Below are 11217 nucleotides of genomic sequence, written 5' to 3'. Positions count from 1 at the left end.
CGTACGTATAGAATGTTTAAAGATGTGTATGGGTGTGAAAGTTATGTTAGTATGCATATGCCTCGTTCTAAACCACTCTGCCTTCTTAGATCTGAAGTTGGAAACAGGCAGATATTCGAATATGAATGTGAATGAAAGAGTGTGTTTTCAGTGTCAGGAAAGTGTTGGGGATGAATGTCATGTATTGTTGGATTTCCCTGTGTACGATGATTTGCGTGAAGGTTTATACGCAAAGGTCAGTTTTAGCTATTCCAACTTACTAGAGTTATTAATACTGATAAACTTATTTTACTTTATAAATATTATGTATATTACACAGCCCAAACCTACATTTTAATTCTCCAACTAAGAAAACATATTTTATATGGCTAGTGACCGGTAGTATATTTTATATACCCCTTTTACACTAATATATTTATGCTGTGAGATACTCTGTCTGCAGCCTGAACTATACACAGTTGATTGTTTACATTGTTGTTTAACGCCGAAATCAGCCATATTCTATCTGCACCCATAATGAAACGTATATAGTATATTATTGTGGTGGTTTTATAGTATCTTAGACAAATATATTTTTAATAATCAATGTCAACATAAACAAAATCATCTTATGGTGCAATTTTTGGCACGTCCCCATCTTCGAGTATTGCACACAGTAGCAATGCCAATACAACCACCTACATTTGAGCTTTTAACACCGACAGGTTGTTGTTGTATTTGTGATGACCGATACTGACAGCCCTTGATAGTGTGGTTTTGGTTTGTTGGGATATCAATAAGCTCGGTGACAATCCTTGAGAAAACAGCAATATGTCTACCCAATACGATTGTTGGTGTCAGCTATGTACTGAACAGAACAGAACATAAACTTTACTTAGACTTGAACCAACCGGTTCCTCGTCCACAATATACATATACTGAACATGGTGACACTTCTACAGTCGAGTAGAAGTCACAAGATCGTTCATATTGTATACCAACTTCTATAAATACTAAATGTGAGGTGCCTTTTCTTTCGACATCTCCAAAGTCTATAAGCCTTTCGAAAGGAATCCATGCTACAACTATTTAACCATTAACACACTTATTGTAATCTAGTGTTTTTTTATTACTTTCCGTCATCGTTATGAACACGCTGGTGGATGTAACGTCTTTCGTGCGAATAATAGCACATATTTCATATACTGTAATGCAACTCACAAGTGAACGGCGAGATTATAGCTCTTGACCAATCGTACCTAAAAACTTTTGAAAGATGTTTTAGAGCGACGCCCATTATCAGTGACGACATACGGTTATTTACATATCAAAGGCTACCTAATCTAGAGGCAATTGAGATCTGTAAAGCGCGTGTTGAGGGGATTATCTGGCCAGGGACTATAAACCTCGCCGTGACGAGGGGGATAAACATTCCTCTGCCTACTGAGGTAATACATTTCTCACCTGCTGCACATTGAGCCAGGAATCATGTATAACCCATTCATGTTCCAGTATGTCCCAGGTACATCTCCCTTCATGGGACAGCAGATGACACCTCTTCCATCTGATCACTCCATATCTTCACAACACTCCGTCCCAGTCGTGTCTCAGACATCTGGAGCTACTGAGGGAGAAGACGTCAGATCCCTGATCACACATGGATCAGGTCACACGCAACAAGGATCTCCAAATTATGACAACATTCTTCCGTCTCCTACCTCATCGGTATCCTCGAACGGAGAAGGGGACGGTTTCTCGGGAACATCCACCCTCTCACAACAAGACAGACGATTTTCCAACAAGAAGCCTCCCTATTCCTATGTGGCTCTCATCACCATGGCCGTCGAGAGTTCTACAACAGGCATGATGACTCTCAACGACATCTACAACTACATCGTCAAGAGATTCCCATACTACGAAGACAACCAACGGAGATGGCAAAACTCCATCAGACACAACCTCTCCCTCAATGACTGTTTCGTCAAGGTGCCCCGACCCCCGGGGAAACCAGGCAAGGGTAACCTGTGGGCTCTGCATCCATCTTGTGGGGACATGTTCGGCAACGGCAGTTTCCTTCGTCGTTCTAAACGTTTCAAGTCCGCACAAAAGCAACGTCGAGAAGATCCTTCATTCCATCCTGCCAGTCCTTACGGACAGTTATTGGGATTGTATGGGGGTCCATCTCCTTACACAAGCTTCAACCCCCTGAGTCACGGCTCCTTACCCCCGGGACTGACCCAGACACACCCCTACAGCACAATAGGCAAACCGGACCCCTGTATCTGGACCATGGGATCTCCTACAGGCTACTCTCCTCCTACAGCCGGCTACTACAACACCAGAAGTATCAACAGTTCTCTGACCGGTTCCCCTCTCTCCAGCTCTCCCCCGGGAAGCTCTCCACTGGCCGGAACATACGCGCCACAAGTTCCCTCACCCAGTTTAAGCATACCTGACCCTTCCTGCAACTACCTGTATCCAAACATACAACAGTCAATGACTGATTCTTCAAACGACATCAGTCAGAGTTGGGGCACAAGGTCCACGAGATCATACCATGCTTAGTGTAGATACACCCCTGCTGGTGCGATAATGAAGACTGATATACACAAGTGCTATATAGGAATATAAGTTGATTCAACATCTGGTGCATGACAGACAATTCGTGGCTTTGAATATGATGGCAATACTACTGACAATATCATATCTGTATTGTCAAATATGTATTGTGTGTATTTAACTGAAAACATACGGTATATATTGCCTTACAGTAACAATATGTTGCGTTCAGGTAAAATACTTATGGTTACATAATGTACAACATGAACTAAATATAGAAATAAAATAAATGAAATTAACAAGACTTATTTGTACATTTGTATTTTATACACCTCTGTCGTGTGCACCCCGAGACCTGCTGCCTTGCGGTGTACAAGCCGATTCAGCTACAAGTATCCCTTAGAGCACAGGCAAATACTTTTGTCCAATGGATAGTCACTGTTTTGTGATGATGGAGTACATTTTACACTGATAAAGTATTCCAAAGTAAACAGTTTATAAAGGCGTGAAACTCTCCAGCTTCGTGAAACGTGTACATTCAAAATTCAGGCCTTCAACAACAAACGTAACTGCATGATCCGGACAGTTTATATGTAATCGTGCAATCTGCTCCGAATGTGATGGTGGAGTTTGTACGATCTGCAGTCACGGTATAGTTTGTAGAACTCGAGTATCTGCTTGCGCGCTGAGATAGACAGAGAAGTTGTGTCAGTACTATATCTATTACATACATCCTATAGTGACACCTGCAAGCTTTTGGTGAATACAAATAAGAATTCAAAGGAAACAATGTCATGTCTTGTTTCAATGTGATCTCCTTTTATTCAGAATTCAATTTTGCATGGTTATATCTACAGTTAACCAACTCTACGCTAAAACACAAAATGCTTATTTCCTAAATATTAACCGATCCACTTATACATGCTTGTGAACATGCCAGGACAGAAAAAGAACTATCGGTAATTAACCCCTTTTATGAATTGATCATAGTTTAGACTCATCGTGTATTTTTGCATGTGTTTAAGTTGGATTAATGTAATTAAGTAACATAAGTTGAAAACACGTTTGTCACCTCGTACCCATCTTAAATCCAACCCATCAGAAGCCGGACACAGGCGGAATTTCTAGCATTGTGGACACCTGTGAACATTAGCCATTCTTCCAGTAAGAACATTATTGCTATTATTCTTAAACTTTTACCCAAAGGCATGTAACCGATTATACATAAACATGCACATTGGTTTACACCAGCAGAAGCAACAAACATAATCAATGTCTCAGCTCGTGGATGTGGGCCTGTGTCAATGGAGTGACATAGTGTGATGTGGGTTCGAATCCCAGATTTGCCTTGATTACGATGCAATGTGTGACTGTGCAGAATAAACAATTTGTGTATAAAATAATAAGTTTGAGAGAAGGTGAGTACGCTTATGAACATTAATATCAGAATTATCAGGCGCCTGGGGAAGGTCGTGGGGGATATTGGAATAGTGATCATAAATGTAAAATGATAACCTTGATTCCATGTAGTATTAAGTGTAAATTGGCTCTAGACCTAATGATCGTGAAAATATATCTTCATAAGCATCCACATGCTCATCAAATCAATCTGGTATGAACCAAGGCTTTGACAAGATGAGATTCACACACGTGCGTTGTGAATGATGTAAAACAACACACAAAACAACGTTAAGATGTTCCAATCATTTACCCTATATTTTCATTAGAACTACATCATTTATGTATGAAATAAAGCACATGACAAGATGACATGAAGGCAACATGTAGAACTATGTGGTTGTTTTCGTTTTGTTACATGTAAATATATATATATATATACAAAAATGAGGTAAATGTTCACTCGGTGTACATGTAATATATAATAAAATAATAAAGTCCACGTTAGTACATCATCTTCTTTATATCAGTTTATATCTGTATGTATATATATAATATGCATATTAAAAGGTATTAAGTCGGCCTTCTGTGAAATTGGATTTGAATCCCTCTGTCGCGTGCAGTAAAGTCCACTCTGTCGCCATCTTACTTACCTTCATCCACTGACGGGAGAATGGTAAAGGGAGATAAGCGGTTTCTGGTAAGCCAATTCACAAGATCGGATAATGTCCGTCATTTGCTTGCTGAATAAAGCTGGTTGTTCATTACTTGTAAATTAGGAGACTAAGCAAATACGAAGCCGACAAATGGTAATCTGTATTTGATCAAACCACAATTGCTTAACCCCACAAGCCCTAATCCAGGGTTGATTGAATCTTGTTACCTTATAGAAACATCAAATATGCCGACATCGTCAGGTAAAATCTTGGGGTGGAGAAACAGACAGTCTCACCCTGCTACTGACATCAAAACAGCATGTTAACATTGCAACCACTTCTTTTATCACTCTAATGACAACATGCTTAAGGCGTGTACATGGAAATAAGTAAAGTACTGACGTGTGTAATAGTATGTATACTTAGCACGTGTTACGTGAAGAAATAAAAAAAAAACACTTTAAGAATGTAAGAATATGCCATTATTTTTTAAAGAAAAGTGATGTGAGAAAGGCATTTTCTTCTATTTGATAATAAGTACGATTTATTTATGTGTTGTTATCTTAAAACAAAAAACAACAACCACACAGTTCTACATATTTCATACATCAATGATGTACTTCTAATGAAAATAAAGGGTAATTGATTAGAATATTCGGTGAACCAATGCTAAGTTTGGACAAGGTAATCTTTTGGGCAACCCTTGGGTGGATGGGTATAAATATATATCGTTATTAAGTCGGCCTTCTGTGAAATTGAATTTGAATGTCTGTCGCGCGCAGTATCGTCCGCCTCTGTCGCCATCTAACTTACCTTCATCCTCTGATCCGGAGGTAAGTCAATTCTGAAGATCGGATAAGTTTAGTCTTTGGTAGCTAAACAAAACGGGTTGTTCCTTTCAGGTAAATTAGGAAGCTAAGCAAACAGGAAACCGACAAATGATAATCTCTATTTGATCAAACCAAAATTGGTAGCGGCCTAGCTTCGCATCACAAGCTCCAATCCAGGGTTGAGTGACTCGGTCACTCATGTAGTCATCAAATTCGCCCCACCCTGCTTCTGACCACTCTAGCATTGTAACCACACTCTAATGACAACATACTTATGGACAGATGTAAAGTAGTGACACAAAGGCGTGTGTAACACTACATTTTATACATACAGTATATACTACATACTACTTTTTATTTTACAAATTGTGCTAGCTTTCTCTGTTCTAATAAACTTTCAGTATTTAGTAACATATCAAGTGTATTCATATGTAGCATAACCATGTACATGTCTTCTTAATTAAAGAAAAGAACACGTATTCTTGTTTAAAGAAAAATATGATGGCATTCAGTCAGGGAATTCATTTCTATTTTGCCAGCTTAGTCAGTCATTTTTGTTCAGCATTAAAACTACTATCCTCTAAGATTGTATACCTTTACTATCCCAGAATAATATTCCGCACATCCACTGCTACTGACACAGATTGGATGTTGTTACTGCTGTTACATGTGCTGACAATGTGACAGAGCATGGTGTTGATTTGTTGTGATGTCTGTGAGTGTAGAGACAACTTATTTAACGCACCATTAAGTCTCCCCATTACGATTACTTGTGTCATTTGATTGTGTCATTTCTGGGGGAGGGGGGGGTTCTTAATTTTATTTCAATAAAAAAAACTCAGCCTCCATCTGGATCACAATATGGACATCCTGATCAATACAGTGTTTTTGACAGAGAGACAGTAGGCCTGTAACCTTTATTTATTAATAATCATTTCAAACCTTCCATTTCATCAGGCCATAACAGTTGTTGACTGTGATGGGAAATGATCATAAAGCACCATATACCCTTCCTTGAAAACTGACGAAAACGAAACGTTACCAGTCAACATTGTTTGTTCCTAAAAATCAGAACAGGAAGATTCTTGTATGGTCAAAAGACGCGGTTTAACAACATCACTCCAAGTTACGCCATGAGAATCAAGTTGCCCTAATTTGCCACAATTTGAGAGATGCGTCTTTTTTCAGAAGATTGTATAGAGGGGGAGGCGATACCAGAATTTGTGTTACAAATTTGTGATCATACGAGACCAAATCTAAGAAGTGACACACGTCATGGACATTTTTAGAGGGTGGGATCTCTGTGACTGAATCTATTTTTGAAGTATATTGGCATGGATGCCATCTTTGCTGAAAATATGCCCTAAGTGGGTGACTTATTTTGTCGCACATTTACATTTGCATGTTTAGTCCTGCTTCTTTGATCTTTTGGAATACTGGAACTCCTTGCAACGCATGGCTTGTTCTTTCAGTGCCATTAATCACAGCATGTTATTGATATCTGTATCTGTCAAAGCATCAAGCAAAATATTGTACCCGATCGATAAGAGAATTTATAATTTATATAATTTTACTTTTGACACTATAATCGTATAGTTTAATTTGGGTTTTATAACCTCGAATATGTTAATTATACATTGTGCATATGTGTCGATATGTGTAGATATGTGCATTTCGTGAATAAACTGAAATATCTGCATATTTCGTAAGCATGTACGGGTCTGAATCAATATTGACCCTAGTGCTTACTTCTATAGCTACAGGACATAGACCCGGGGAAGACACTGGTGTCCGCGGATATGTCACCTGACGCCCTTGGGTGAGGGGTTATCCTACAGGGTGTGGTGTACATCTTTCAGACAGCCTATGGTGACTTTGGTCATTTAATGGCTCATTTTGAGATTGTAATTATTAGCATTTGTTTACTTAGTACAGCACCATGTAAATGGACAGCATGTGTAGTGTCAAAGCCGTGTTAAACCAACCTCACTCACACATTTTGACTACAATGCTAAGGCAATCGGACGTATGCAATCCACTGCTTATTCCAAATTGTACGATACGATGGTTTGGTCAGTCTTGAATCTTTGGGCATCTATCTGGGGTCATCGTGACATTTCTACTGTAAATGCCGTTCACCATCGTGCTTTGAGATTTATTTTAGGATTGGGTAAATACGCTCCAAATGTTGCTGTTAATGGAGATATGGGATGGATTCCTCCGACAGTTAGATAGTGGATGTGTATTGTTACAGTATTATCGTTTTACTAGAACCTCCTTAGATTAAATAAGAATGTTTTATGTGGTCTGAACGGTATGCTTGTGTACGTTTGATATACTGGCAAAGCTGAACGAATGGGGGTTGAATATTTTAGAGAATGTGAGCGTGAAAAGTGTACTTGCAGGTGTGCAGGTTATCTGCCTGGGATTTTATGTGACTGATTGGAATGAACTGTTACGCAAGCCTCTCGGAAGAACGGGTGGTAATAACTTACGTACGTATAGAATGTTTAAAGATGTGTATGGGTGTGAAAGTTATGTTAGTATGCATATGCCTCGTTCTAAACCACTCTGCCTTCTTAGATCTGAAGTTGGAAACAGGCAGATATTCGAATATGAATGTGAATGAAAGAGTGTGTTTTCAGTGTCAGGAAAGTGTTGGGGATGAATGTCATGTATTGTTGGATTTCCCTGTGTACGATGATTTGCGTGAAGGTTTATACGCAAAGGTCAGTTTTAGCTATTCCAACTTACTAGAGTTATTAATACTGATAAACTTATTTTACTTTATAAATATTATGTATATTACACAGCCCAAACCTACATTTTAATTCTCCAACTAAGAAAACATATTTTATATGGCTAGTGACCGGTAGTATATTTTATATACCCCTTTTACACTAATATATTTATGCTGTGAGATACTCTGTCTGCAGCCTGAACTATACACAGTTGATTGTTTACATTGTTGTTTAACGCCGAAATCAGCCATATTCTATCTGCACCCATAATGAAACGTATATAGTATATTATTGTGGTGGTTTTATAGTATCTTAGACAAATATATTTTTAATAATCAATGTCAACATAAACAAAATCATCTTATGGTGCAATTTTTGGCACGTCCCCATCTTCGAGTATTGCACACAGTAGCAATGCCAATACAACCACCTACATTTGAGCTTTTAACACCGACAGGTTGTTGTTGTATTTGTGATGACCGATACTGACAGCCCTTGATAGTGTGGTTTTGGTTTGTTGGGATATCAATAAGCTCGGTGACAATCCTTGAGAAAACAGCAATATGTCTACCCAATACGATTGTTGGTGTCAGCTATGTACTGAACAGAACATAAACTTTACTTAGACTTGAACCAACCGGTTCCTCGTCCACAATATACATATACTGAACATGGTGACACTTCTACAGTCGAGTAGAAGTCACAAGATCGTTCATATTGTATACCAACTTCTATAAATACTAAATGTGAGGTGCCTTTTCTTTCGACATCTTCAAAGTCTATAAGCCTTTCGAAAGGAATCCATGCTACAACTATTTAACCATTAACACACTTATTGTAATCTAGTGTTTTTTTATTACTTTCCGTCATCGTTATGAACACACTGGTGGATGTAACGTCTTTCGTGCGAATAATAGCACATATTTCATATACTGTAATGCAACTCACAAGTGAACGGCGAGATTATAGCTCTTGACCAATCGTACCTAAAAACTTTTGAAAGATGTTTTAGAGCGACGCCCATTATCAGTGACGACATACGGTTATTTACATATCAAAGGCTACCTAATCTAGAGGCAATTGAGATCTGTAAAGCGCGTGTTGAGGGGATTATCTGGTCAGGGACTATAAACCTCGCCGTGACGAGGGGGATAAACATTCCTCTGCCTACTGAGGTAATACATTTCTCACCTGCTGCACATTGAGCCAGGAATCATGTATAACCCATTCATGTTCCAGTATGTCCCAGGTACATCTCCCTTCATGGGACAGCAGATGACACCTCTTCCATCTGATCACTCCATATCTTCACAACACTCCGTCCCAGTCGTGTCTCAGACATCTGGAGCTACTGAGGGAGAAGACGTCAGATCCCTGATCACACATGGATCAGGTCACACGCAACAAGGATCTCCAAATTATGACAACATTCTTCCGTCTCCTACCTCATCGGTATCCTCGAACGGAGAAGGGGACGGTTTCTCGGGAACATCCACCCTCTCACAACAAGACAGACGATTTTCCAACAAGAAGCCTCCCTATTCCTATGTGGCTCTCATCACCATGGCCGTCGAGAGTTCTACAACAGGCATGATGACTCTCAACGACATCTACAACTACATCGTCAAGAGATTCCCATACTACCAAGACAACCAACGGAGATGGCAAAACTCCATCAGACACAACCTCTCCCTCAATGACTGTTTCGTCAAGGTGCCCCGACCCCCGGGGAAACCAGGCAAGGGTAACCTGTGGGCTCTGCATCCATCTTGTGGGGACATGTTTGGTAACGGCAGTTTCCTTCGTCGTTCTAAGCGTTTCAAGTCCGCACAAAAGCAACGTCGAGAAGATCCTTCATTCCATCCTGCCAGTCCTTACGGACAGTTATTGGGATTGTATGGGGGTCCATCTCCTTACACAAGCTTCAACCCCCTGAGTCACGGCTCCTTACCCCCGGGACTGACCCAGACACACCCCTACAGCACAATAGGCAAACCGGACCCCTGTATCTGGACCATGGGATCTCCTACAGGCTACTCTCCTCCTACAGCCGGCTACTACAACACCAGAAGTATCAACAGTTCTCTGACCGGTTCCCCTCTCTCCAGCTCTCCCCCGGGAAGCTCTCCACTGGCCGGAACATACGCGCCACAAGTTCCCTCACCCAGTTTAAGCATACCTGACCCTTCCTGCAACTACCTGTATCCAAACATACAACAGTCAATGACTGATTCTTCAAACGACATCAGTCAGAGTTGGGGCACAAGGTCCACGAGATCATACCATGCTTAGTGTAGATACACCCCTGCTGGTGCGATAATGAAGACTGATATACACAAGTGCTATATAGGAATATAAGTTGATTCAACATCTGGTGCATGACAGACAATTCGTGGCTTTGAATATGATGGCAATACTACTGACAATATCATATCTGTATTGTCAAATATGTATTGTGTGTATTTAACTGAAAACATACGGTATATATTGCCTTACAGTAACAATATGTTGCGTTCAGGTAAAATACTTATGGTTACATAATGTACAACATGAACTAAATATAGAAATAAAATAAATGAAATTAACAAGACTTATTTGTACATTTGTATTTTATACACCTCTGTCGTGTGCACCCCGAGACCTGCTGCCTTGCGGTGTACAAGCCGATTCAGCTACAAGTATCCCTTAGAGCACAGGCAAATACTTTTGTCCAATGGATAGTCACTGTTTTGTGATGATGGAGTACATTTTACACTGATAAAGTATTCCAAAGTAAACAGTTTATAAAGGCGTGAAACTCTCCAGCTTCGTGAAACGTGTACATTCAAAATTCAGGCCTTCAACAACAAACGTAACTGCATGATCCGGACAGTTTATATGTAATCGTGCAATCTGCTCCGAATGTGATGGTGGAGTTTGTACGATCTGCAGTCACGGTATAGTTTGTAGAACTCGAGTATCTGCTTGCGCGCTGAGATAGACAGAGAAGTTGTGTCAGTACTATATCTATTACATACATCCTATAGTGACACCTGCAAGCTTTTGGTGAATACA

General features: G+C 39.8%; 2 protein-coding genes across 2 annotated transcripts; both read left to right on the top strand.

Moving 5' to 3' along the window:
* Nucleotides 1-1467: 1467 nt before the first annotated feature.
* Nucleotides 1468-2544, top strand: LOC139464787 (forkhead box protein D2-like). Its single transcript, XM_071246299.1, has one exon. The coding sequence runs from the start codon at nt 1468-1470 to the stop codon at nt 2542-2544; it is 1077 nt and encodes a 358-aa protein (XP_071102400.1).
* Nucleotides 2545-9378: 6834 nt separating this feature from the next.
* On the top strand, nt 9379-10455 carry LOC139464776 (forkhead box protein D2-like). Its single transcript, XM_071246289.1, has one exon. It carries the CDS (start codon nt 9379-9381, stop codon nt 10453-10455), a length of 1077 nt encoding a protein of 358 aa, XP_071102390.1.
* The last annotated feature ends 762 nt before the right edge of the window (nt 10456-11217 follow it).

Source organism: Haliotis cracherodii, unplaced genomic scaffold (genome assembly GCF_022045235.1).
Source record: "Haliotis cracherodii isolate W230 unplaced genomic scaffold, xgHalCrac1.p SCAF_1, whole genome shotgun sequence".
Classification (NCBI taxonomy): domain Eukaryota; kingdom Metazoa; phylum Mollusca; class Gastropoda; order Lepetellida; family Haliotidae; genus Haliotis; species Haliotis cracherodii.
This window is presented reverse-complemented; position numbering and strand designations above follow the sequence as displayed.

Coding starts and splice junctions, on each gene's coding strand:
- LOC139464787 (XM_071246299.1), top strand. CDS start 1,468: ATGTATAACCCATTCATGTTCCAGTATGTCCCAGGTACATCTCCCTTC.
- LOC139464776 (XM_071246289.1), top strand. CDS start 9,379: ATGTATAACCCATTCATGTTCCAGTATGTCCCAGGTACATCTCCCTTC.